Raw genomic sequence first — 27130 nt, 5'->3', positions numbered from 1 at the left:
AACCGACCCTGCTCTCCGTGACCTGAATGAACGGTGCCTTCAGTTTTGAGAAGACCTCTCACCTGAGAAATAGGACTGAGACTGCCACGAGCTAGCTGCGACCTTCTGGTCTGTAAAGGGTGTGGGGAATAGGACTCTCCCGACGATCTAGCTCTTCGCTCCTCCCTTCCTCTCTCCCACGGGGAGCCAGAGCAGGCAGCAGGGCGGTGGGTGGCCGCTGGAGGTCGCCGTAGCCCCGAGATACCACCAACCCGACAGAAATGGAGAACAGTTGATTCAGATTCTCAACCGATAGCTTCAGTTCAGGAGTGGGCCTGAATGCTTTAATAGCAGGCCCCAGGGCCATTATGTCCTCACATGTCTCTTTCTTATAGGACACTGGGACTTCTACTACATTTAGTACATTCCAGGAAAACTGTAACCTTACCTGTGTTCAGTGCTTTAACTCCAAGGTTTAAAACAGTGTTTGTTGGGACGTCCCTGGTGGTGCAGTGGTTAAGAATCTGCCTGCCAATGCAGGGGACACGGTTCGAGCCCTGGTCTGGGAAGATCCCACATGCCGCGGAGCAGCTCAGCCTGTGCACCACAACTACTGGGCCTGCGCTCTAGAGCCTGCAAGCCACAACCACTGAGCCCATGTGCCACAACTACTGAAGCCCGCGCGCCTAGAGCCTGTGCTCTGCAACAAGAGAAGCCACTGCAATGAGAAGCCCACGCACCGCAATGAAGAGCAGCCCCCTCTTGCTTCAACTAGAGAAAGCCCGCATGCAGCAACGAAGACCCAACGCAGCCAAAAATAAAATTAAATAATTAAATAATATAAAAATTAAAAAAGAAATAAAACAGTGTCTGCAAACTAGCAGATGCTTAATAAATATTTGTTAAATGAATTCTTGCAGGACGATGATTGTACTCTATCCATTCCCAGCACTTACTATAGTGTTTGGTGATTACAGGGGTTTCAGCATTTGTTCAGTGCTCTATCACAGGCTTCCTAGAGTACAGAGCTTAATTCGTACTACATATCCCTTTTCCCAAATCAGGGGAAATACGAAGGCTGCATGCAATTAATACGATGTTTTCTCGGGGGAGATATCAAAACCTAAACTTCTGTGGGGTTGTCAGTACTGTATGTGATAAAGATGAGAGGGGTTCCATATAACAGAGGCAGGAGAGAGACAGTCAGGAGGATGGACAGGCCAGGCTGGATTCTGGGCACGGACTGAACCCTGTCATGAGAGGGGAAAGTTTTCCCCACTCTCCCTTCCCTACTAAAAGTCAGAAGCCAGCACCCTCCTCCAGCAACCTTTCAAAACGGGGTCCTAGGATCTTCTTGGTTTCCCTGAGATGGTAAAAATACAGACAGTGGGCTTCGCTGGTGGCACAGTGGTTAAGAATCTGCCTGCCAATGCAGGGGACACGGGTTCGAGTCCTGGTCCGGGAAGATCCCACATGCCGTGAAGCAACCAGGCCAGTGCGCCACAACTACTGAGCCTGCACTTTAGAGCCCACGAGCCACAACTACTGAGCTCCCATGCCACAACTACTGAAGCCCACGTGCCTAGAGCCTGTGTTCCACAACAAGAGAAGCCACTGCAATGAGAAGCCCGTGCACCGCAACGAAGGGTAGCCCCCACTTGCCGCAACTAGAGAAAGCCCGCGCACAGCAACAAAGACCCAACGCAGCCAAAACTAAATTAAATAAATAAATTTATAAAGATACAGACAGTGACACCAGAAGCCACCTACAGATTTGTTAAACTTTATTTCCTCTGAGTCTCTGGGGAGGCAGCAGGGATGTAAGGCGAAGTGGCAGTAGCTGCAGGGGCCTGAGCAGAGCTGGTGCTGGGAGGGGCCGGCATAGGCAGGACGAAGAGGCGGCGTTTAAATATTCAAGGCTGAAAGCCAGCTAATGGGTCTCCTTCATCTGTCTTTGGATTTTGTGCAGCATCTCCTGCATCCGTCGCAGCTGGAACAGGCACATGAATCAAAGTGGGGCCTTTCAGAGAGTCCTATAGATTTAGAGAGGTGCCCCCAACCTCTAATCCCTTCAGCCAGGGCCTTGGTAGCCCCGAGGTGTGATGGAGTCTCTGGGTAGAACCACTAAGCCACCAATCCAGGATCCAGATATGTACCAGGGCCAGGGATATTCCTATTCCCAAACCAAGAGATACTGAGGGTTGTGATTAAGCAGGGGTCCTCTCAGGCTGGCAACCCCTACTGCCCCACCCAACTCTCACCTCCTCATCTTTCTCTCGGATCAGCCTCTCGGTTTCTGGATCTGTCACTGGTGGGACAGCAGGAATGGGGAAGTCGGTACCACTCTCTCGAGTCAGTTTGCTGAGGGGGAGGGGAAAGGGGGGTTGGTAAGGCTAGGGAGACCCCAGCACCCGCTTGGATTGAGCCCAGAGCCTATAGAACAAAGGAAGGGCTTTGTCTCACCCAAGGCTGTGTCCCAAACCCCACCCCTGCCAGCTCTGTCCTGGCCTTTGGCCATACTTGCGATTCCGTTCTTTCACCACCAGGCGGGTCATGCTCTGGATGCACTGTGCCCGGTAGTTCTCATAATGTGTCTCCCGGGTCACGTCCTTCAGGTCCTGCATGTGAGTACGCACCAGCATTGTCCGCAGCTTCACAAAGTCGCAGTGCCCTGGGTTTTCCACTGCACAGCAAGGCTAGGGGTCAGCCAGGCGCATGGGTAGAGGAGAACCATTGAGGGCAAGGAGATACCCTGGTCACAAGCTCAGTGCTTTACCTTCCACAATGCCCCAGGGGTAGAGCCGGCCCCGAACTCGCCGCCCTCTGGCCTCTACCACAGTGTTGCTGCCAATTACAGCAAATGGGATGCTTTCCTGGAAGAAGTTAGGGGTGTCTGTCAACACCGCCATTCTCACCTGTTCCTTTCCACCTTTATCTTCATCTTCTCTGGTTCATGCTAGGAAACCAGGGTCCTCTTCCACCCCAATAGCCCACCATTATATAGAATTCTACTTCTCTTTTCTGCCCAGAAGAAACAAGATGGGAAAGGGATGCCCTGGGGTGGCCCCACCTTTAGGGCTTGGTCCTGTAATTTGAAGTCCTCATCCTCGTCAGAGTCACAGTCTGGGAACTGGTAGACCTTGATTCCAAAGTGCTCAATCTCCTCCCGGATCTGGCAAACACATGAGGAGCCCATAGTTCTGGGGACCCCATCCTTTCCAGAAGCCCACCTGCTCCCCTCCCCCACCAGCTTCCCTCACTTTGCGTTTCTTGCGCTCCACTTCCGGAGGTGTCAGTGTGTCTGCCTTTGCCAAGATAGGCACGATGTTGACCCGCTGATGCAGGGCCTTCATAAATTCAACATCCAATGGCCGGAGCCTGGGGAACAGGAAACTGTGACCACCTGCTAGTGGCAGCCCTGCCCCTGGTGCTCTTGGCCTGTTCCCTTGGCAACACCCGGTGGTGCCAGGAGCCTCAGGCTCAGACCATACCCGTGGCCGAAGGGCGAGATGAAGTACAGGCAGCAGTGCACCCTGTTGTCTTGGATGTTCTTGCGGTTCAGGCCACTCTCATCTCGGAAATACTGCTCAAACTGCTGGTCGATGTATTCTGCCACAGGCTTCCAGCTGGGGCAGGGACAGACAAGCAGAGAAACTGGAAGTGAGGGCTGCCTAGTGAGCTCTGGGCCTGCAAGGAGCCCACGCCCCGAGCAGTCTTTTCAAGACTTTGCTATTCCCCGACTTGCTTTATTACATCATCAGGGAGGTACCTGGGTGGGTCAGGGGTGCATCTCAAACATCCTGACGGAAAATCAGACTAAGCACACAGCCAGAGGTCAATAAATACTAGCTTGATGAAAGGAAAAGAGCCCAGGTGACCAAACAAAGCAATAAGACTAGCAAGGTGCCGGCAGGTGAAAACCAACTGGAGGCCAGGGCAGCCCTAAGTCAGGTTCGCAGTTCAGCCTCAGAGCCTTTGTTCGTGTGGTTCCATCCTCTCCTCCACCTCTCCATCCTTCAAAGCCATATCCAAGAACCATCTCTCCCATGAAGGGTCCTGTGACTATAGCAATGCACACTGCTCTCCCCTTCCCGTCACCACACACAGAGGTGTTTTTTATATATATATATATATTTTTTTTTTTTCAACAACCTCAAGTCTCTTGCTCTTCTGTTATTGAGTTTCATCCTCACTGATAGGTGCCCTGATGGGTGGCCATTATGAGCATCATTATTCTCATTTTATACGTGAAGAAGCTAAATCCAGAGCTGCGAAGAGACTTAATCCAGATCACTTCAGCTAGCAAACTCTCTACCCACTCAGGCTCCTCGCCTTCTGACTCCTAGTTCAGTGTGTCCGCCACCACAATGCCCGACCCACTTACTAAGCTAAGTTTTTACCTGATTGACACACGTTAGAGACCTGCTGCGCCCCCCACTCCCCCACTCCCATTGCCACTAGACTGTAAGCCTCCCAGTGACGAGGATTATTTACACTTGTTCTGCATCCCTTAAAATGTCCAGCACAGGCTAGACACCTCATCTGCTGCTTCACTAAATGAGAACACGTGGTGGTGCCCTGCAAACTGTGAGGTGCCAGGCAGGTGAAATTATTATTATTATGGAAGGCAAGAGGAGGTAAGTAGACTGATTGAAGGAGGGAATGATACTTGCTAAAGTACGAGGCAGGTGCTGGTTGGGGCTCGAGTTTCAGGGCGAGCCCAGTTTGCTGAGACGTAGTCCCCGATCCGGAAGGGTGGTGATGACTGGAGACCACCTCAATCCAGCAGGACTATTTACAGAGACCATGCACCATGTACCAGCACAGTGTGTGGCAAGAATATAAGAAGTGGGCCTCCCCTCAAGGCTTAGATCATGAAGTTGAAGATGAACCAATGTGCTGAGCCGAAAGTCACATGATGTGATGATCAAGCACAAATGGAGGGGATAGTGGTTCAGAGCACAGAAAGGTCCGTAAGGGTCTGATCAGTCTGTGAGGCAATTATCCAGGGTCAGCTTCCTGGGCGTGTGACCCGTGCAGTCATACCGGGGCCCTGCGCTCAGAGAGGCCCACGTTTGGTTTATTCTCTGCTGTGGCCATGCTGAAATTCTTAATCATTTTGAACAGGGGACCCCACACTTTTATGTTTCACTGATCCTGAAATTATCATCTTAATATTCATGAGTATAATGTACACAGCCCTGTAAAAACTGTATGCTTTTTTGTTGTTGTTGTTGTTTTTGCGGTACGCGGGCCTCTCACTGCTGTCGCCTCTCCCGTTGTGGAGCACAGGCTCCGGACGCGCAGGCTCAGCGGCTATGGCTCACGGGCCCAGCCGCTCCGCGGCATGTGGGATCTTCCTGGACCGGGGCACAAACCCGTGTCCCCTGCATCGGCAGGCGGACTCTCAACCACTGCGCCACCAGGGAATCCCAAAACTGTATATTTTTAATGCATATTCACATGCATCTTCCTGGGTTGATTTTCAGATCAACTGGGTGAGGTGGTAAGGCCAGCATTTTTCAGTTGAAGAAATGGGAATGTGGTCATTTGCTCAAGATCACGCAGTTCCTAAATGCTGCATCAAGATCTGAACTCTCAGTCTAGGTGTCTCCGCACCACCCTGCCTAACTCCCTCATCAAAGGCATCACCATTTCTCCTGTCCTTATCACCCATTCTCCTCATCTACTCAGGTCTGTCTGACTGACCATTATCTAAGCATCCTTCTAGTTCCTGAAAAAAATGTCAGGGATGATTGCGGTGGGGCTGGTAAGCCACCTTTTATTTTGGCAGGTGGCCTAGAGGGTCCCGGGAGTTTAAACAAAGTTCCACCCATGTTCTCCCTTTGCCTCTTATTTCTCCCCTCGCCCCTCCCTCGACGCACTCTCACGTCTTTCATAACTTGCTTGTAACACCTAAAATGTTGCTGGTGAAAGGAATGGAAGGAGGGAGGGTGACAACTACTGACCACCTACTATGTGTCAGGCACTGTGCTACACGTTTTCACATGTGTTTGCTTTCTTGAGGCTCTTCTTTCCTATCTGTGTCCTCAACCCCATTCTAGAATTGTGGGTCAAATCAACGGAACATTAGAGATCATCTGTTCCAAGGCCTTCCCTCTCACTTTACAGAGACAGCTGTCCGGTAAAGGGCAGTGGCACGCTCGAGGGCACAAACCCCTTCTTCTTGACAATTGTGGGTGTGTCTGAGCCTACGTGCGCCCCTGTGTGTGTGTACGGAGTTGGTGGGGGTCGGGGCAGGGGCTGTGCTTGGTCAGACATACCACTCTGTGTTGTTGACCGCATCCCCAAAACCCGGTGTGTCCACAATGGTGAGCCGCAGCTTCACACCCTTCTCTTCTATGTCCACTGCATGTTTAGTGATCTCCACTGTTTGCATGATCCGCTCTGGAGAAGGGGGAAACTGAGGCCAGGGCAAGGGCAAGGGCCTGCCCAGTCAGGACACACCACCCACCCCAGCCAGTGCGGCCCAGACTGCCTCACCCACACTGCCCCCCTTCCCGCCCCCGGGGGCTGCCTGGGGGCCTGTTCTCTGGGAACCAGCAAGGAGCACATTTCCCAACACAGGAAATGCCGGTGGCTGTTGGCTCTGGCCCCAGCCTCTTCTCTGCTCCCGGCTCTTTTCTCGGATTCCTGGAATCCTTTGGGGGTCAGAGACTCACTCCAAGAGCAGGACTCTGGTCCCTGCCCTGCTTCGGCACCCAAATCTTTAGGGAGCCGGCTGGTGGGCTTCCAGGCCAAATAGGCCTACAGAGAGATGCCAGCAGTCTCTCTAGGAAGCCATGGCTTCCTGCGTGCTGGGGAAGGTCCCATCCCTCAGAGCCTGCAGTCAGTTCGATTTCCCAAGTCAGCTCTGCCTGCCTGTCTCCATGCTCCTCTCCTTTCCTCACCTTCAGCACTGAGGAGTTTCCGGTCCCGGTACAGATCAGTGAGGAAGAGGCTATTGACGAGAGTGGATTTCCCCAGACCAGACTCTCCTGACAGGGGAGAGAGGACAGAGGCACCAAATCAGATCTGTAACCAAGAGGCAACCCCGCCGGACCAAGGTGGCGGGGTTGCGGGGGCAGCCGCTCTCTCATCTAATTGGGAAGAGACTAAACTACAGCAGAGCTGGAAGAGCTCGTCCAGCCTTCTCATTTGGATGAGGCCCAGAGAGGATAAGAGATTGCCCAAGGTCACACAGAGAAAGGCAACTACTAGAAAGCTGAGGGTTAAATATTATTTGTACCTTGTCACCACCCCCTCTCCTGCAACATATACATACTTTTGGCCACCCGCGTCTCCCAGCTGTTTTGCAAAAAGACACAGCCCCTGGCTTTCTCCTGCCCTACCCATGCCCACTCCCCACATATAGACCATCCCCACTTGAGACACCTCTTGCCCAGCCCTGCCCTGCCCCACCCCTGCTCTACCTGCCACCATGAGGGTAAAGTCAAAGCCTTTCTTCACGGACTTTCGGTGGACTTGATTGGGAAGAGTCGCAAAGCCCACATACTCCTTGTCATCCTAGTGGACGAGAAGGCAGAGTGCATCAGGGTATAGGCAGAAGAACCCCAGGACCCAACGCCAGCCTTAAAGAGCAGAGTCAGCCTCCTTTGAGGCCCCACCTGGGGCTACCAGCTGGGCTCCCGTCCCTGCTGGTATTGTCAGTTTCCAACATACCTGGGGGGTGACACCACAGAGTTGGGGCCAACACAGGACAGAGAGGGGCTCCAGCTCAGCACGCACACGCGTGCGCACGCACACACCCACACGTGCACGTACACACACGCTTGGGCTCCCTCTCCTCCCTCCCTGGGTCCTCCTGCACCAGCCCACTGAGAGGCAAAGGCAGGGCTGGAGGCTCTACCTCAGAGGAGTCATAGGGATCGAGCTTGCCCCACGGGCTGCGGGGCCGGGCTGAGGGGCTGAGAGGGGCTGAGGCAGAGATGTACTGCTGGCTGTCAGAGGGCTGGGGCCACGAAGGGGGTCTGAACTCCAGGTCATCCTGGCAGAGGTCCGAGGCCTGGGGCCTCGGCTCCAGGATTTGGGGCCTGGACACCCAGGTCTTGGCCTCTGGTTGGTGGTAGGTCTCGCTTCCTGGGAAATCCTTCACGAACTTGTTCAGTTCTGCATCATCCGCGTCCTCCAGAAAGCGCTTGATCTGAGGGTTCGGGGTGGGGGGAGGTAGGCGGGCAGGTGGCAGGAAGGGAAGAATGAAGGAGGAAGACAGGAGAAGGCGAGAGGGAGAAAGGAAAGCACTTATGGTTACAAGGGAAAGAAACTGCACAGGCGGCCAAGCCAGAGGAAGCGCTCACCATCCCTCCCGCAACTGCTCACATGCCTCCCTGGTGCAAGGGTCCAAGACGTCAGGAAAGGCCCTGGGGTCCAGCAGCAGCCCTGGGCAGCCCCCAGAGCCCTTGCAAACTGCTCCAGTTTGGGAACTGAGTAGCTCCAGTCCCAATGGTCCCTCTCAGCAGGGCGCTTGTTGAGGCTGCCCTTCCAAGCCAGGACCAGGGACTGCCCCAAAGGCCAGGAAGTCAGGCTGAATGAGCGGGAGCGGACAGAGGCATCAGAGCCGAGAGGAGACTGTGGCCTAGGACTCAAGGAGAGTGCAGACAGCCAGAATGGGGTAGGGGCAGGAGGGAGCGAGGGAGGGGAGAAGGGAGCTCCCAGTCCCAGGCAAATCAAGAGCCAGCAGGGTCTCTTCGCCTCCTGTCACTGCAGGAGCTGAGCTCTGGGACTGAGGTGCGGACTCTACTGCAGGTGCTCACTCCCCAGGACTCACTGCCCAGAACTCAGTACAGCTGACCTGACCCCCCTTATTCCAGACACTGAGCCACACAGAGCCTGAGCCTGGGCCCCAGGAGCGAAGGGGAAACCTGCCAGTGGATGCTGAGTGTGGGTGAAGGGGAGCTGGGAGGGACCAGGTGAGGGAGGATGGCAGGACACGTCTGACAGCCCCCAACTGTGAGGGATGTATAGGGGGAAGCACCCGCAGCTGCCCCTTGCCCCCTGTGCCCAGAGATAGGCTTTAGCCTGCAGTGCGGGAGGGGGTCTGGTCTCAACTGTGAACCGCACGGGTGGTAGGCAGCGAGGGGCTGGCTCCTCTGTGGAGACCTGCTCCACTCCATCTCCAGCTGGGAAGGCAGGTCACTGCCCCCCCCGCACTCTGACCCTCAGCTCCAGACCCTAAAGCTTCCTCTCTCTCCTTTGGGGCCAGCCCCCTTTGCGGAGTGCCTGGCGGTGCTGGGCTCAGCTCGGCCTCACAAAACCCACGTGCCTCCCCCAGACAACGGACAAGGGCCGGCTTCACAGGCTGACTCACCCTCTGGGAGTCAGCCAAGCCAGCGGGGGCTACCCCAGACCACTGTGGAGTCCCAGCCAGGGTGAGGGGAGATAACACGGCCGCGGCCTTCCTGCAGGCCCCCGTTTTACAAAGGGAAGAACTGAGGGATGCAGTCACGCCGCCAGGTTTATGCAGAGGGAATGGACTAGAGGGGGAAGCTAGAGGGGAAAGTCCCCTAGGAGCTACTTCCAGGCGGTCGCCTCTCAAGTCCCCATACCTGCTTATAGCCGTGGTCTCCAGGGCTTGCCTAGACAGGAAAGGGGGCCTTTTAGACGGAAACTGGAAACAGCAGGTAGGGGCCAAGTGGCCAGAAGAGACAGTCCTGAGGCAAGCCTGACCCAACAGGCTTTTTCTTACCCACAGTATTTGTGGGGGCCGGTGGGGTGACCACACATCCCAGTTTATGTTTGTTGTTCTGGCATAACTGCCCCTTTTCACTCTGCAAAGTGTCCCAGCTTGGACGATTAATTATATGGCAACAGAGAAGGGATGGGGCTGGGGGTGGCAGCTGAAGAGTCTGGGGAATTCGGGGAAATCCTGCCCCTCTGCACAACCCCACAGTGACGCAGCAGTCGGTCTGGGGGTCAGGCTGAGGGTGGGAGAGAGAGGACTGCACTCCGCCTGGTTTCCCCAGGGGCACTGAGCGGCGGGGCTGCAAGGAAGGGAGAAAGGAAGGCACTGATGGAGACCCCCAGCCCTTGCAATCTTCAAGTAGAGTCGCCAGGAACCCAGTACCACTCTCCATGCCAGGGAGCTGCTCATCAGCACGGAGGGGCCCACAGGGGCTCTAGACAAGGAGTTAGGACACGAGGGGCCTCACCTCCTGTCTGTCCTTCCCTGCCCCCGGCTCCGCCAGTGACCAAATCATTTTCTGACTTTGAGCCCCAATCCCAGACAATGCAGGGGGAAGACAGGGCGGGTCCACCCATCTCCCAGAGCAGCACCTTACCCCAGCTTCAGTTCTGTCCTCAGGGACAGAACTGCCTTGCCATCCCAGTGAACGGTCCATGTCCCACGCTTCAGACTCCCTGTCAGCAAGCTCTAGGTCTAATTTTATCTCCCAAGAAAAGTTCCTCACACACAGAAACAGCCTGGTCTTGATGCTCTTGTTGGAATCCAGCGTCCTGACTTGCTCCTTTCCCTTTCTCTCTGACCCCCCTGTGTCTGTCAGGGGCCAAAAAAGCCTGTGGAATGTCCTTCCCCAACCCCTCCTCCTCCCTTCCCGTGGCTCCCACCCTCCAAGGACAGCTCAGCTGCAGCAGGATCACTCGTTTTTTCTGCAGTCCCCTCCTCCTCTGATTGGCTGCTCCGTGATGCCTGCCCGCTGCCTACCCCGATGGGCACAGCACCAGCCTCCCAAGTCTGTCTGCCACACAGGCTCTTGATCCACTTGGCCTCTCCTGTAACCCCCAAGGACACTGAGGCCTGTCAGAGGGTTGAGACCTGTCCCCAAGGTGACCTGGTCCATCAGTACGTGGGGCAGCTACCCAGGAGACTCCAGTCCCGAAGGATTCCAATCTCTTTCGCCTTAACTTCAAGCAGTGCTGAAGTAGTGTGGGGTGTCCTATAATCCCCTGGGTGTATGTTCTCTTAGGAATGGCCCCACTTTTCTTCCCAGTGTCCCTCTGTGTTCTCTCAGTGGAGAACCGCACTGCCTTCAGAAATCCGCCCCTAGATTTCCCTGCAGAGAGTCCCAGCCACAGAGAGGCCTTTGCTGCAGGGATTCCTTCCATCCTAGGATACCTGACCTCTGACTCATGGGGACCTGTATCACTTTCATCACCCCATCACTTTCAGAGAGTCAGCAGGGGAGCTGCTAACACTTGGTCTCTGAGGGGCATGAGTTCAGGTCAAGGAGAGGCTGGGATCCCAGAGGCTTCCAAGTTGCCGATTAGGTGGGAGACAAACTGAGGGACCTAACTGGGAGCAGATGGAGCACTTGACTAGGAGTCAGGAGGCCAGTGTTTCTGGTTTGGCTAGAAATACCCTTTGTGATTTTGAATAGTGTCTTAATTTCAGGGCCCTAATGTCCAATTGTGAATGGCCCTTCTTTGCCTCCCAGGAAGGCTGGGGAAAGAAAGCACTCCCAGATGACAGATACCTCAGGCTGCTTTGAACCTGGGGAGAGAAGGTACATCTCAAGTCACAGGATGGTTATTCATGTTAGCCAAGTCCTTCTTTTTGCATGCCAATTCAAAACCCCTGGGGCTCCTGGGCTGGGGAGCTCTCCCCACTGATCTCTGAAGCAGCTGGATGCCTGATGTCCTTTCACAAAGTGACCCTCATGGAGAAGTCTGGCTTGACATGAACCCCGTCAGCTTAAGGACTGGGCTGGCTTGAGGCAGGGGCCTGAGGCTGAGGACGCTGGTGCTGACAGGGTGCCTTTAAATACAGAGGAACAGGGTGGCCTCAGCCAAGCTGAAGCACCGAGACCTCAGCTGAACGGAACTTAGTGTGTGGCAGAAAAAGCCCCTCTCGGCCCCTGCACTAGGGACACTTGGCACTAAGAACAATCAGTGCTCCCCCAGGCTTCCATCCCTGGGACAATCAGTCTGTCCGTCCCCATGTGAGGAGAAGGATGGGGGCAGGGATAAAGACAGGCACCACTTGGCCTCTCCCAGGAAACCCCCCTTTGGGGAAGGTCACAGTGTCACCAAGACTTCCTGGCCAAGACTTGGGCCTCGGCCTGGACACAGCTTGAGAGAGAAGAGCCCAAAAGCCTGGCCTTTCTAGACCTGGAAGCTTCTGATTCCACAGGGCCCGGGGAGTTCCTCTCTGGAGGCTGCCCACAGCCAACATCCTGCCCCACAGGCTGGTCACGGATCTCCTCCTGCTGTAAACAGCCTGTGCTTCCCAATGCAGAGGGCAAAGGCTAGGGGGCTTCCAGACTGGGAGGAGAAGCTGGCATAGGGCCTGGAGGCCCTGACACTCAGCATAATGTGCTTGTGGCAGGCTCTGGCAATGATGGCAGGAAAAGAGCTTACACCCTCACGGCCAAACATCAAAACTTCCTACCTGGGGGGTCTTCAGGGTGGTTGGCTGGGGTTACTGTTTCTCCTCCCACCACAGGCAGGTGGCAGGAATGAGTTCCCTCCACCCTCCATCACTGCAGAGGGACCTGGTTTGGGGGGAGGGGGGAGGATGCAGCAGGAGGAAGATTCCCCATGGTTCCTGTCTCAGAGGCAGAGGGATATAGCTGATTCCACGGGGTAGGATGGTGGCTGGGCCTCCCTCTCTCTGAGGTCCCTGGGCAGATGGTGCTGTGGGAAGGGAGGGCCCAAACGTCTCACCATCCCTCTTGGCGAGGCAGGCAGTGTTTGCGGGCCTCCTGTGTGTGTTTTCCAAGGAAGTTGGTGCTGGTCCCTGAGCCTAGGGTAGGTGGGCGAGGAAGAGTCACCCAGGTAACAGCTGATCTAGGCAAGGGTGGGGACCCTCACCTCCGCCCCTGCCTGACTCACTCACCCCAGCCCACCAGCGCGTCTCGGCCGGCGCCCCCTCCCCTCCCAGCACGGACCCACCCCTCCGTCTAAGAACGGGGCAGCACCCCGGTGGCCGGGGCCCACTCCGTGTCCGCTCGCATCAGAAGAAGAAACTTGGGAGCAGCGACGCAGCGCCGTCCGCCAGCCTGTCTGTGCCCGCGGCAGGCGACAGCGCCTCCCGCCCCGCACAGCCCGGACTGCGGCGCCGCGGGTCTCGGCGAAGCCGCCCGGGAGCGGCGGGCCCTGCGCGCCCGGCCCCGCCCCGCGCCCGCCAGCCTTACCATGGCTGCAGCCCGGGCCGGGCCGGCTCCGCCTGGACAGCGCCCGAGCGACCCGCGGCCGGAGCTGCGTGCCGACCTCACCACACCGCCTGCCCCCGCCCGCCGCCCGCCGCCCAGAGAGCGGACCGGCCGGGGGCGGGGCCCGGCGGCGGGGCCCGGCGGCGGGGGGCGGGGCGGGGCGGGGCGGCCCCGGGGCGGGGCCTGCACCTCCGCGGCGCGGGGAGCCGGAGCAGGCTGGGCAAGGGGTGGCCGGCCCGCCGTGGGGCTTTGCAGCGCTCGACCCCCGGAGACAGAGTGCGGAGAGGCGTTCGAGACAGGGCTTCTCTGGTCACTTGGCTCTTCCTCACTCAGGCCCTAAAGAGTGGCCTGCCCAGGCAGCGCAGCACCGTGGGGGCTTGAGCCAGTCCCCAAAGAAAAAGGAAGGGCCCACCTGGTGTCCCCAGGAGAAGAAACCTTTGGAAGGAGAGGGGGGTTTGCCTCACAGGTTGGGGAGAAACGATCAGTTACCCCGGAGAGTCCACAAGGTTTGTGGGAATTGAACCCAGCTGATGTCCAAGTTACTGATTGTCCATACCGTCTGTACACCTCCTAAGGTGGAATGTCAGACAATCTCCACCTCCAGCCAAGCTGTGAGGAAGAGACAGGAGGTTCCCTTCGTGCAAGACCCTACATTAAAGATTAAAGAGGATTTGCTGCATAAGTTATCCCGGGATCATCTGTTGGAAGAATGGAAGGGAGAGGCTGAGTGGCCTTTCCGGGGAAGTGAAGCCTTGCCTGTGGCTGTGGAAGGTGGTGGGGGCCTCAGGAGAGGCCATGCTGGGCAAGCAGGTGAGATGCTGTGGGAACAGAATCCCCAGCAGCTTTAGAGGCATTAGAGGCTCAGAAGCGTCAGCAGCAGCTAGGAGAACATAGATGCTTAGGGGGTGGGGAGTTGGTGGGGATTTCCTGAGCTAATACAGGTCTGAGCTGGTCAGGCTTCTGTGGAAGTTTCCAGCAGCATGCCCCTCCCTGACTTCCAAGAGTCCTCTTCCAGGGCAGACTGACTGGCTTGAATACCTTTTAGACAAAACTGAGGCCACAGGCATGGCCCCCTCCCTCTATTGGTAGAAGTGCTAGAGGCCTGCCTACACTATTTCAGTGTGATCCGTGACCCAGTGGTCTTGGTTGGGATCTGTCAAAACTCAGCAGAGAGAGGGAGGGGGCCTGGGTACCACAGGTGAGATCAGGTTCAGAAAACATGGGACTGCTATTGAATATTTGGCAATGGTGGGCTGGAGGATAGAAGGGGTGTCATTGCTTAAAGAAGTGCAGGGAGCCCGGGTTCGATCCCTGGTTGGGGAACTAGATCCCGCATGCATGCTGCAACTAAGAGTTCGCATGCCACGACTAAGAAGCCCACATGCTGCAACTAAGAAATCCGCATTCTGCAACAAAGGTCCTGTGTGCCACAACTAAGACCCAGTGCAGCCAAAATAAATAACAAATAAATAAATTAAAAAAGAATACCTCTTGGATGCTTCAGTCTGCAAGGCCTGGACTGTGAGTGCTGGGCCCAAGGGAGAAAGCCTATGTCAAGGAAGACAGGCCCTATCACAAAGGCTTATTTTCCACAATCATAATGTCCCTCCTTCCCCCAGTTCTGGCTGCTGCTCAAGTGTAGACACAAACACATCTCAGCTAGCAGCTCATCCTCAGCTGCAGCTGGAATCCCAGCTCTGATCTGGCACCTGCTGCCCAGACCCCAGAGAGCCCTGTGTTTCCTAAGGCATGTTGGTGCCAGCTTGCTTTGAAGGAAGTGAGGCCCCGAAAGAGGGAGGGACCATGGAACTCATGGTCTTGATGGTCGCAGGCCCAACATGAAGCATGGGCTGGGCAAAATAAAAGCCTAAGGTAGACTCTGGGTCACTCTACCTATACAGCCCCGCATGCTAGCCCTGTAGCAATTCAGGGGTCTCCGTGAGAACTTGGCCCAGGAGTAAGTCCCCATGCCAGCTCTGGCAACTATCTCACTGCCTGAAAGTCCCTTCCCCTCCCTGTGCTTCTGTTTCCCCCGTTGAGAGAGAGGATTGTTCTACCCTCAACTCCAGCTCTCATGTTCTGTATTGGGACAGGTAGAGTCTGACACTTGGTCAGAAGCAGGGCTGAGATATAGCAGCCCTTGTGTGAGTCACTGATCACTGTGTGCTCTGTGCCACCACCAGCCAGCAGGTTGTCTGGCCAACCTTACCTCAGTGCCCCTCAGCTCTTGGAGCTCTCTTGAAATTCAACATCCCAGGAGTTCCCTGGTGGCCTAGTGGTTAGGATTCCAGGCTTTCACTGCTGGGGCCTGGGTTCAGTCCCTGGTTGGGGAACTGAGATCCTGCAAGCCATGCAGGCAGAAAAGGAAGGAAGGAAGGAAGGAAGGAAGGAAGGAAGGAAGGAAGGAAGGAAGGAAGGAAGAAAGAAATTCAACATCCCACCAGGCATTGATGTCCTTGACTAGGGTACAATTTCCGGGGCACTGCTGGGGTCGGGTATTCAAGCCAAGCGTCTGGAGAGTCGACACACACCTTGCACAGAGGGTGATTCTTCTGGGAAACTCATATCAGCAACCACGGCCCCAGTCTGCTGTCCTGGGCCCCCTCTACTTAGATCAGGCTAATATGGTCTTTACGGAAAACCTCCTGGCCCCCCCTCCACTGGATCTTTCCTGCCCGCGCATGGGTGAAGGGTATATGGCACAGTGATGGCAAACAAGGATGCTGCACTTGGGCCAAGCCAGGGCCCAGGTCCAAAGTCAAGAATAAAGAGTAATTACCACCGGAAATCAGGACTTCAGATCCGCCTGACTAGCAAAGGCCACATTTGCCTCTCGGTAGCAGTTTGGGTGCAAGAGCTAATAGTACCCCTGCCCCAGAGGTGTTGAGTCAGTGATGATACAGTCAGAGAGCCCTGGTGGAGCCAAACGTCTATCTATCACTGGCTTGTGTCTTTCAAGGAAACCTTAGCCAGTCTGTCCGGCAAGGTCTGTGCAGAGGCAAGAAACCAAAATACCCTAAGCCTCACTCCTTCCCTTATTGCTCCCCAGTGTCCCATGATCCTGGGGCAGGCACGAGATGTGGGCAGCAAGGTCAGGGAACACAGTGTTTCCTGGCACCTGCTGAACGGCCGCAGCAAGGGACAGTTCCAGAGCCAGCAGGGTGATAGAAGCCAGCCAGAGGGCCCTTCCAACATCCTCTCTGTGGCAGGACAGGGCACAGGAGGCTCAGGGATGGAAGGGACTTGCACACCTCTTAATACCACTACCCCCTGCGTGTCTGACTCCCTTCAAGTCCCCCTCCCTAGACCTTCCAGCCTCTGCTCGAATATCTTCCATGGCCAAAAACTCATTGGCTCTAACAGCTGCCCTTCAATCTTTGGGTGGTGAGTTACCACCACCTGAGCCAAAGTCTGTCTCCCCCTGGTGTTGACCCTCCAAGGGCCTCCATGCTGGAAGCTTCGCTGACTCGTTGCCCTGGACTTTGTTTGTCCTTTGATATTCACTTCCTTCCAAGTGATCCATCTGTATACTTTTCTCTCCAAATTAACCACAAGCCCCTCAAGGATGGGGAGTATGTTTTCTATTTTAACCTCTACTCACTTCAACTCAGTGAATATGTCACGCGATGTCTGCCTGGGTGATCAGGCCTCTGCCCCCAAGAGATGTCTGATCGATATGGATTGACCAAGAGGAATCACTGTTTAGTTTCCACTCTGATTTTGGAGTACAGACAAGCCTTGAGGCTATGGGCTTCGCTGACCCATAACCTGCCCTTCATTCTGGCTGTTTACCAGCTCACGCTGACCTCCCAGCCTCTCAGTTCAAAGGCAGAGACCCAGATGTTACCCCCACTACAACCTTTCCTCTCACAATTCTTGATATCTAACGGTGCTACTGAAATATCAGGAAGTTATCTCCCAGGAATATGTGACTACAGAAAAGGAGTTTATACACCACACATGAACCCCTGGGGCAAGATGCTCCCTAGAGCGCTCCAGGCACTGATGAGCAAGCCCTGGGCCTCGGTGTCTTCATCTGTGAAATAGGGAGAAAAAGTCCACCTCATAGGTTTGCTGTGAAGATTCACTAAGGCGATACACTTAGCGCAGGTATAATCACTAAAATGAACGGCAGCTATTATCTCAGCTAACACCGAAATGATCAACACCAAACTAGCAACTGTCAACTGTGACTATTTCAAATGCCTTCCCTCCGAAGAATGAGCATGTGCATGTGTAATGGGTGTAGAGGGATGGGAGAGAAGACTTAGTCTAAAGTGACATTGGAATGACCATGCTGCCACCAACTGTGGAGTCAGCTTCTCCAGCTAGACACCACTCTATCTCTAGAAAACAGGTCTTGGTCTCAGACTTACTGAACCCAATTCCCCAACACAGCCACTGTTGGGAGCCCTGGAGCTAGATGACTTTGCCGGTGGTAGGTGTGCCAAGGAAATGACTGGCTGACCCAGTCCTCCCATCTACAGTGTCAGGGTCTGAGCTTCCCTCAGGAGCTGCCTTGCATTCTGTCCTCCTCCAGGCCTGCATTCAGCCCCCAAGGTGCAGCTGTCTCTTGCTTCTCCCCTCGTGGCAGCTGGGCCAAAGGCAGCTGAGCAGAGGAGGGTGAAGGGACATGATCATTTCTGTCACTCAGGACAGCCTTCCTCTGGCTGAGCAGCTGTCAGATGGCTTCTGCATTACAGATTTTCTTTCTCATCTGCGTATGCACCTGCCCTCTGAGGCCAAGCTGCCCAGTCTACTCAGGCCCACTGTCTCTCTTCTTACCTGAAAAACCCACCACTTTAAACAGCACCGAACTACTCTGATAGAAATGTGTAATGTTGGAGATGGGTTCCAGGCAGGGAACCAAGTAGCTTCTGGAAATACACTAGAAAGTCCAAAATGGATGTGGCTGGTTCTTCCCTATGTGTGCTCATGCTGGGCAGAACAAAAAAGTGAAGGGATTCTGCCATCAAGCTCGGGAGGAAGGCATGGCATTTTCCTGCCCTCATTGTACGGACAGAGGGAGCAATCTGCCCAGGTCTCCCGGTGGAGGTAGGACATTACCCCCCTGCCCTGTGCTTCCAGGGGCTCTTGCTGAGGCATACCACACCATCTGCCCTAGGGTGGCCAACTGTCCCGGTTTGCTCAGGACTCAGGGAGTTCCCAGGATGCAAGACTTTCAATGTTAAAGTCAGGAGCACCCGGGGCAAACCCTGATGAGTTGGTCAACCTAGCCTGTGCCCGAAATAGCAAGTCTGGGCCAGAGGTCTCCAGCCTCCCATCCTGCTCTGGGCTTGACTGCCCACGATAGCTGCAGGGAACAAGGTACCATCTGACAGGAAAAGCAGCGGGGTAGCGAGGGTCAGGCTGCTGTGAAAAGCCTCCCAAGGTGCCCTGCCCCATTTTCAGCAGCTCTGCTCCATCCTTTCAACAACCCCCTTCCCTTTCAACTATGAGCCTCTGTACAAAGCAAGAGAAAATGAGGGGGTAGGAAAATGATTCTGGGGTTCCCGCCAGACAGCGCATATCCTAGGATCCTGTTAACATCCCCAGGAATGCGGAGCCTCCCTGTGCTGCTCCTAGGCTCTGGGTCCTTCCTTGCCAAGTTAGTCTACCTGAGCAAAACTTCCCTGTGACTCAGGAGCCAAGAGGAGGCTGGCCGTCCCATCCCCCAGGGACAAACGACATGTCACCCTTAAGATACTGAAGTGTGCCTTAGGTATCACTGAAACAGCCTCCTCTTGTTCCTGGCCTGTTTTCCAGAGTTGATTCCTTGCATAATTGATAGAGCAGGGAGTAAACCACCTTGTCCCCTGACAGCACATCTAAGGGTGAGTAGGTTAGGTGCCTTGAGGACACAGGATCTTGGGACAAGGGCAGCCCCTCCCAACAAGAGCTGCTTTATTCCAGGGAATTCCCCAGGGTTGTGTGAGAAGACAGCCCCCGCTGACCGCAGAGGGCACCCTCAGGACCTTCCTATTGAGCTTCTGCTAGTTCTGGTACCAAAAAAAAACCCACCAGGAATGTTTCCCTCAGTCCAGCATAACCTCCTCCGGGAAGACTCCAGTCCCTAATGTCCCAAACCAAGGATGAGAAGCATCTGTCTACCCTGCTCCTTAGACAAAAAGGTCTTGAGGGGCCGCCTGGGAGGAGGCTGAATCACGCTGCGTCCCCAGCTGTGGACCCAGAAGGGCTTGTGAAGCTCAGCAACAAACAGGCTGCCATCCACGAGCCAGGCGCCATGGCTGGGCCACCAGAGAATTCCTGCCGGGAATGGAATCTGGACCAGACTCCACAGTCAACCATTCCTAGATGAGAGGAACCAGAGGCCTTGGACACCAGCACCACAGAGTCTTCATCCTGGGACTGCCTGTGGGCCATGCAGCCTAGGGAGCAGTCTGAGGAAGGCCTAGCTCTTGCACACCCTGTGAGGAGAGTACCGGGCCCACCTCCATGCCACCCACTTCCAGAGATCCAGAGAAGACCAGCAGGCCCCGCTGCCTGGGAGTCTTCTCTTCCCAGCTTCTGGGGAGCAGCTCTGCTGCTGAACAGGCTGGAGAGCTGCAATTATCGAGACAGGATAAGAGCTATTTTGAGAAGGAGCCGTTCTGCTGCCAAGGCTTTTGACTTCCTAAACTAAAACAAGATGCATAAAGAAAGAGGGCAAGCTGGAGGAAAACAGGGAGGAACTTGCTCTGTCAAAAGCATCACATCCTGAATGAGGGGAAATACTAATCCCTTCCCAAAGGTATAGGTTTGCATCAAGGGGTGAACAAGAGGCTGGCTGTTAGGATATCCCCCCCCGCCGGCTTTGGGAAGGAGTGGGTAACCTGACCGCCTCCCCGCAAAGTCCCTGCTGACTCCCTCTCTCCTAAGACTCTCCAAGGGCACTTATTCAGTCTGTTGCATTCATTTGAACATTTGAGCACGGACTATTTCATATTGTTGTTTCAACGCTTCCTGCCCATATGTCTTATCTCCCCATCCAGATGGTAAGTTTCTGAAGGCCAAAGAATGTGTGTGCGAGGCTTCAATGGTTTCCTCAATAGTGCCTAGCAGAGTGCTAAGCATCTGAATAAAAACTGTTTATGGAAGGAAGGGAGAAAAGGAGAAAGGAAGGAAGAGAGAAAGGCAGGAGGGAGAGAAGGATTTACTGTCTTGCATGGAGATAATCTCTAAAAGTAGCTGCTCCCACCCACAGCTGAGCCCAGGGCCCTGGGCTAGACAACCAGCCATGGCAGAGGGGGTGGCAGCCGCATTTCTGGCACATCCCCCGCAGCTGTTCTGGCTGTTGTCCCCTGCCACACGCACATCTCATTTGTCTTTTGCACCTGTAGTCAACTGTCCATCCTGGGCTAGTCCATTAGAGGCCATGCTGGACTTTGGGTAAGGGAGAGATATGGCAAGACAAAGAACAAAGGCAAAAGAGCTTGGACTATCTTATCAAACATGGACCAAGAAGAATGAAAGTACTTATAGGAACAACGCACTGTGAAATCAGGACACGCTTTGCCAAATTCAGGACACAGGGCTGCCGAGAGCAGAGTTCACCTTGTGCCTTTCCAAGTTGAGGACTCAAATAGTGTGTAACCCAGAAAAATGTCCCCTTTCTGGAGTGCCCTAGGCTGGAGAGGGGAGAGCCAAGCGGGGATGGGTCTAGCCTATGGCTTCCCAGACAGCCTTCCCACAGAGCACTTGGCAGGATTCATCGTTTGCCAAAAGGTCTCTACTCATTCTCTCCAGCGTTGCAACTAGCTCTGGTACCTTCATGTAAATGCCCCTCTGGGGAGAGGCAGCCCCACAGGTGCACAGCTTGGCAAGTGGAACACAGGCTAGATTTCAGCCCCTGCTTCTCTGCCAGGTGCCCTTGTGCAGTGAACAACCTGCCCAACCATAGGGAGCACCTCTGTCTGTCTCCTTTCACATCTGCTTCCATTAAAGGGTAAGAGAGGCACCTGGATAAAGGGGAGCACGGAAAGACGGGAAGTAACTTCCCAGGGGCGTTCTTACCTCCTCATCTGTCATAATGGAGAGAGTAGAAGCCAGGCATTCCCAGGGGGTCAGCAAATGGAACTCAGAGAGTGCCAACAGGAGGGGAAAAAGAGAATTTTACTAAAGATGTCCAGTGAACTTGGGCACAACCTGGCCCAAATCCCTTCCTAGTCCAAAGTGGCCCAAATAACAATGGCTAGCATTTACTGTGTGCTCACTGTTGCCAGGCACCATGCTAAGTGCTTTACGTGTAATAGCTTGGTGAGTCCTTGCAGGAACCTTAAGAGGAAGCCATTGTTCCTAATAACAGATGGGGAAACTAATGATTGGAGAGGTAAAATAACTTGCCCAAGGTCACAGTCAGAAAATAGTGGACACAGGGCTCAAACCCAGTAATAAAATTCTAAAAACCTCTCCTTTATGGATCTTTGCTCCCTCTGAGGGGCAGGACTGCTGGTGGGGACTGGACTGCATTCCCAGGGCTCTCTCCTCTCTAGGAACGTCCTCATCTAGAGCCCTGGCCTCTCTTGTGCTCATAGGGCTGGAGCATGTTTTGGTCCATAACGCTTGAAGCAGGAATTCCTTGCCACTAAGATGCTCTGTATTAGGACTGGTTCCCACCTTCCCTCCTATCAGAGAGGTCAAGAGCACAAAGTGAGTGTGGGGGGAGGGGGGTCAGACCCTGGGGATTCTCAAGTTGGCTGGCTGCAGGACCCACTGATATCCTCACCTAGACATCCCTGGAGAGCCTGCCAGGGCAGCAGCCAATAAGTACCTCCCAGATCCTGGGATGGGGGCTTGAAGAGGGTTCTGAGGAAGCAGAGACACACGTGGGGATACCCCCTCAACCTGAATAAGTTTGGAGTTAGCCCTGAGTGAGACCATGAAGCAGGTCACTTGTGTTAACGGGGCTTTTGATGTTTGCTTTTTATCACATGGTAGGTAAAGACCAGCTAAACTGAAAGGCCATGGGCTTAAATCGTTCTCCATTCCAAAAGTGACTCCTTCCCATTAAAAGGAGACTCTTGAGAATGAAAAAAGTTTCCAAGTCCCAAAGGAATGACTCTAATGGTAGAATTTTAGGCAAGGTGAGAAGTTCCTCTGCCCCTTCAAGTCAGAATCCCAGCACGGGCCATCCTAACAGATCTGGCTCTGCGGATACAGAGCCACCCTCCCAACTGTCCTCCTGCCTCCCAGCCCCCCAGAGTGGACCCACAGGAGGGAAAAGCACAGACCTTTTAGCCACCAGATGACACGATTGTACATTTCCTCAGAGACATCTGAAAGTAACAGAGATTGTTGCTCTTTTTTTCTCTCTGTGGGATACACGCCCCCTCCCCTCACTGCTTAACATCTCCCTTTCTAGCTCCACGTTTCTCCACACAAAGGTGCCCTCAGCCCTTGATGTCTCCAAGAAGCTCCTCCAGCCTGAGACTAAATATCACATTCCCACCCTCCCTCTCCCTTTTTCCCCACCCTCTCTTTGTGCCACTGTTAATGCCTCTCCCCCCTTGGAAGTCTAAGTCCCAGCTCATTTATGGCCCACTTTGTGGCCAGAATATTTACCTGAGGACCCTATTCTCTTTACCAGCTCAGTTCTTTATCTTCACTCTCGGGAAGTAGTTTCCTACTCTCTACTACCTTCCATTGAAAGGCTAAGCAGCGTTGCCTGGAAGAGTCAATGCCTGACTCTGGCCCAAGCATCGTCATCGATGTCATTAGCTTGGAGCTCAGAGAAGCTGGTGGGGAAGGAATGGAGCAATGGGCTCAAGGAGGGGTCTAACTTTGGCTCTGAAAGGAGGGCAGCTCTGAGGCCCAGAATGCAGAGGGAGAACTTCTTGCCCACCCCAGCATCCCACCTCACTAAATTGGGGCTGCACCTGGGTAGTCTGCTTCTTCACATACCCAAGAAGAAAGCACTAAACCTTTGAATGGGTTGTTTGGAGGTGTGCTTGCGGACCTGTGACACTTCCCTCAGCGGTTCCGGGCTTGGAGACTCCTTTGGTGATGGTGGTGGTGATGGACTTGGCTTCCCTCTCGGGGACATGAGATCCTCACAGAAAGGGCTTGATTCCATTTCAAAAAAGGACATTGAAGGGTCTACGGGAGAAGGGGACTTAGGCTCGGAATCAAGTGTTATTGGCTGGCTTTGGGGCATTTCAACTTCAGGGTTGAGTAAGGCCCACCATGAGGAGTCTGGCCCATATCTCGGTAAGGACCGAGGGGGTAAGGGCCGAGGGGTCAGTTCCAGTTCTGCATGGACAGAGGGCTTTCCAGAGGGCTCTGGATGCCTAAGTGTGGGTCCTGAGGACACATAATTACTTTTTGAGGGTCTTGTGGTATGCTGCTTATAGATGGGCTCTGGAGTGACAAACGTGGAAGATTTGCAGGGGCTCTCAGACATGGCTCGAGATGTCACACGGGAAGCTGACTGTCCCCCGGGGGAGATGGTGACCTTGTGGCCACCCTCACTGTCTCCTCGGATTGAGGACTTCACGTTGGGCTCCACTTCTGATGATATTAAGACCTTTGGGAAGGACTTGGTTTCAGTGTAGACAGAATGCTTGCGGATAGACTCAGGCTCTGGGAGCATAGAAACTTTGCGTCCACCATCCAAATCTTTAAGGAAGGAGAGTCTGAGGGATGATTCCAAGTTCATACTTGTATGCAAGGCCTTAGGGTCTGTGTAAATTGAGTTTTGACAGCCCATTTCAGATTCTTGGCCAGGGGTCCGTCTCTGGGTCGGTCGAGAGACTGTACAGATGCGGCTGCCGCTGCGTTCCGGGCTAAAGGGTCTCCTTGGAGATCTGATATTAGCAGCAGTCAAACTCTTGCGAGTGGGTTCAGTTTGGACTGCTTCATCCTTTGGATAAACCAAAGGCCTATGGGGAACTCTGACCCCTTGTGGGTACTGGACCTTGGAGGGTGGGTCTTCTTCTAAGATTGTGAAGTTGTCCTTCTGGTTGACAAAACTCAACCGGCGAGAGGATTTGGCCTCTGGAATTAATGAGCAGCGATTATTGGTATCACGCCCTGGTTTGCTCTCACCCCATCTTCTAGCTGTTTGCTCTCTGGATGTACTAACATTCTGCTGGATCTGGACGGCATGGCGGTATGCTTCAGATTTTGATCGGATCTCGGTTCGACAGCTGGGTGCTCCGGAGAGGCCTGGCCCTGAGTGGGGGGTGATAGATCCAGGGTACTCTGAGGCTAAGTGGGGAATGGTGGAATGCCCAGCTTCTGATCTTCGATGGGCTGAAGGGATCATGGAGGCCGTGCCACGCCGCTGGCTTGAGGCAAGATCGTATTCGTGTCCTCGCTGAGGGGTTGTGTTAGTAACCTCGGCCCCTTTCTGTGCTGAAACTGCGACCTTGGACCCACCTTTATTTGTCTTGACCACAGGATAGATTGAGCCTCTGTGGGTAGAGCCCATATTTTAACGGCTGGCTTGTATTCAGGGTCCTGATGAAGCCTGAATATTTACCCTGTTTTAAAACCTGCTGTTCTTGCACTCCCACAAAGGTGGCTGTTGCTCTCCAAGTGTCTCCAATAGTCCCCTTAGCTACCTGCCTGGTGATGTCATAAAGGAAGGAGCCTCCTATGAAATATTCTGGGATACAGCCACAATTCTTCAGATACTCTTACGTAGTAACTGCAAGGAAACTGTGGATTTGTCTTTGGAGCTGACACCACCAAAGCTTTGACCAAGTTCTCAGCAAAACAAGGATTTCCTGGTGTGTATAACGAAGGCTGTAGATCCTCCCTTACTCTCCCCAGGTTCTAGGAATTCCCAGAGACTCATCCAGAGAGAAGGAATCAGCCTGAATATGCTACTAAGGCAAGGCTACTCAAATCAATCACACTGTGTTAGCCCCAGTTTTAATAAGGTGCAAGGTACAAAATTGTCCCAGTTTGGTTTGGAACTGCACTATATATAAGTCAGCAAAATAGAACTCCAGCTTTTTACAGGTTTCATGGGTGATTTGGTTGGTCCTGGGGTGAAAAGCCGGGTTGCTTAAATCCTAAATTCTCACACATTCTTGGCCCAGGAGTAAGTGTAGGATTGTAGGAGGGATTTGGAGTCAGTCATCGGTTTCAATCACAAATGGCTACCTGTGTACCTTGGACAAGTTACTTGACTTGCTTGAGACTTGGTTTCTTCATCTGGAAACCATTGCCTGGTAGGTGCATGTCCCACAATAAATGTTAGTGTCCTTTCTCATGATTCCCTCCTCTCAGCTATCATGATCAGCTGGACTCCAGTTCTTTCTTGATTTGAAGAGTGACTTTCCAACTTGGATGAGCATTTTGGATAAGAGAGAGACACTGTCATCTTTCTCTGCCTTTCACACACTGGTTCTCCCAGTCTCTGACACAGACCCTGCCGTATCCAGCATTTCACAGTTGACTCTGAAGGGTCATGGCAGTTATGGGATGTTCAGAATCACTGTTTCTGGATCTTTATATTCAGACTTGATTAGAGACATAAAGTTAAAATTTTTAAAAATCCACTTTTTTTTTTTGGACGCAATGTGCAGCTTGCGGGATCTTAGTTCCCCAACCAGGGATTGAACCCAGGCACCGGCAGTGAACGCACCAAGTCCTAATCACTGGACCACCAGGGAATTCCCAGAAAACCCACGTTTTTATGTATCAGGAATCTCAATAGATTGAGAAACTATGAGTTACTGACACAGGGCCTATTTAGCCTTCTCTCGCTCCCAAGTCCCAGGTCCTTCTCTCACTTCTGCTCCCTGATTCCCACCTGCACCCCAGACTCAGGAAAGAGCAGCAAAGTTTTGTAGTACATAGTTTTCACAGTGCAAGTGTTTCATCGTCTTGGTTAATTCCTAAGTATTTTATTCTCTTTGATGCTATTATAAATGGAATTGCTTTTATAATTTCCCTTTCAGATGGTTCATTGTTCATATATGGAAATGCAACATATTTTGGTATGTTGCCTTTGTATCCTGCTACTTAGCTGAATTCATTGATTAGTTCTAATGTTTTTGTGTGTGGACTCTTTAGGGTTTTCCACATACAAGCTCATACCATCTGCAGAGATAATTTTACTTCTTCCTTTCTAATTTGTATGCCTTTTCTTTTTCTTGCCCAATTGCTCTGGCTAGAACTTCAAGAATTATGTTGAATAGAAGTGGTGAAAGCAAGAATCCTTCTTTTCTTCCTAATCTTTGAGGAAAAGTTTTCAGTCTTTCCATACCATGGAGTATGATGTTTGCCATGGGCTTTCAAATATAGCTATTATATTGAGGTAATTTCCTTCTATTCCTAGTTTGTTGAATGTTTTTATCATGAAGGCTGTTGAATTTTCTCAAATGCTTTTTCTGCATCAATTGAGATGGTCATGTGGTTTTTTTCTTTCATTATATTGATACGGCATATTACATTGATTGATTTTTATATATTGAAACATCCTTGCATTCCAGGAATAAATCCCAGTTGGTCATGGTGTATAATCTTTTCAATATGCTGCTGAATCCTGTCTGCTAGTATTTTGTTGAGGATTTTTCCACCAATGTTCATAAAGGATATTGGCTTGTATTTTTTTCTTGTAGAGTCTTTGTCTGGCTTTGGTATCAGGGTAAAACTGGCCTCAGAATGAGTTAGGAAATGCTCCCTACTCTGTAGTTTTTTAGAAAAGTTTGAGGATTTGGTATTAGTTCTTCTTTAATTTTTTTTAATATATATTTATTTATTTGGCTGTGCCGGGTCTTAGGTGCAGCATGCAGGATCTTTGTTGCAGCATGTGGGCTCCTTTAGTAGCAGCATGCAGGATCTAGTTCTGCAATCAGGGGCTGAACCCAGGCCCTCTGCAATGGGAGTGTGGAGTCTTAGCCACGGGACCACCAGGGAAGTCCCTCTTCTTTAAATTTTTGGTAGGCAGTCCAGTGGTTAAGATTTCACACTCCCAATGCAGGGGTCATGGGTTCGATCCCTCGTTGAGGAACTAAGATCCCGCATGCTGCACAACATGGCCACAAAACAAATAATAAAATAAAATACAAAAA

At 53.1% G+C, this 27130-nt stretch overlaps 2 protein-coding genes across 5 annotated transcripts; both read right to left on the bottom strand.

Annotated features, from left to right (window-relative positions):
- Window positions 1–1747: 1747 nt before the first annotated feature.
- Window positions 1748–13186, bottom strand: LOC309976013 (septin-4). 4 transcript variants are annotated; one of them, XM_082861429.1, is made up of 12 exons: window positions 13089–13176; window positions 7850–8143; window positions 7413–7506; window positions 6891–6977; window positions 6264–6387; window positions 3471–3605; window positions 3240–3357; window positions 3050–3151; window positions 2756–2852; window positions 2500–2662; window positions 2241–2340; window positions 1748–1969 (listed from the first exon to the last, which is right to left on the bottom strand). In XM_082861429.1, exons 1-12 carry the CDS (start codon window positions 13089–13091, stop codon window positions 1910–1912), a joined length of 1377 nt encoding a protein of 458 aa, XP_082717555.1. In that variant the 5' UTR covers window positions 13092–13176; the 3' UTR covers window positions 1748–1909. The 4 variants fall into 4 exon arrangements, with proteins under 4 accessions (XP_082717555.1, XP_082717557.1, XP_082717558.1 ...); XM_082861431.1 differs by having other exon boundaries at window positions 8100–8143; window positions 13089–13144; XM_082861432.1 differs by lacking the exon at window positions 13089–13176 and adding an exon at window positions 12619–12655 and having other exon boundaries at window positions 8100–8143.
- Window positions 13187–22238: 9052 nt separating this feature from the next.
- Window positions 22239–24534, bottom strand: SEPTIN4 (septin 4; the record flags this gene model as incomplete). Its single annotated transcript, XM_082861594.1, has 2 exons — window positions 22239–22381; window positions 23007–24534. 2 exons carry the CDS (start codon window positions 24532–24534, stop codon window positions 22239–22241), a joined length of 1671 nt encoding a protein of 556 aa, XP_082717720.1.
- Window positions 24535–27130: the final 2596 nt, after the last annotated feature.

The sequence above is a fragment of the Leucopleurus acutus genome (assembly GCF_964270905.1).
Source record: "Leucopleurus acutus genome assembly, chromosome: 19".
Taxonomy (NCBI): domain Eukaryota; kingdom Metazoa; phylum Chordata; class Mammalia; order Artiodactyla; family Delphinidae; genus Leucopleurus; species Leucopleurus acutus.
The sequence above is the reverse complement of the archived record's forward strand: the minus strand, read 5'-3'. Positions and strand labels throughout refer to the sequence as shown.

What these genes read in the sequence shown, in the direction of transcription:
- LOC309976013 (XM_082861429.1), bottom strand. An exon ending in GAAACTCCTCAGTGCTGAAG is followed by an intron (nt 6,388 to 6,890) that starts GTGAGGAAAGGA and finishes CCCCTTCTCCAG; the next exon opens with AGCGGATCATGCAAACAGTG. An exon ending in TACAGGACCAAGCCCTAAAG is followed by an intron (nt 2,853 to 3,049) that starts GTGGGGCCACCC and finishes AACTTCTTCCAG; the next exon opens with GAAAGCATCCCATTTGCTGT.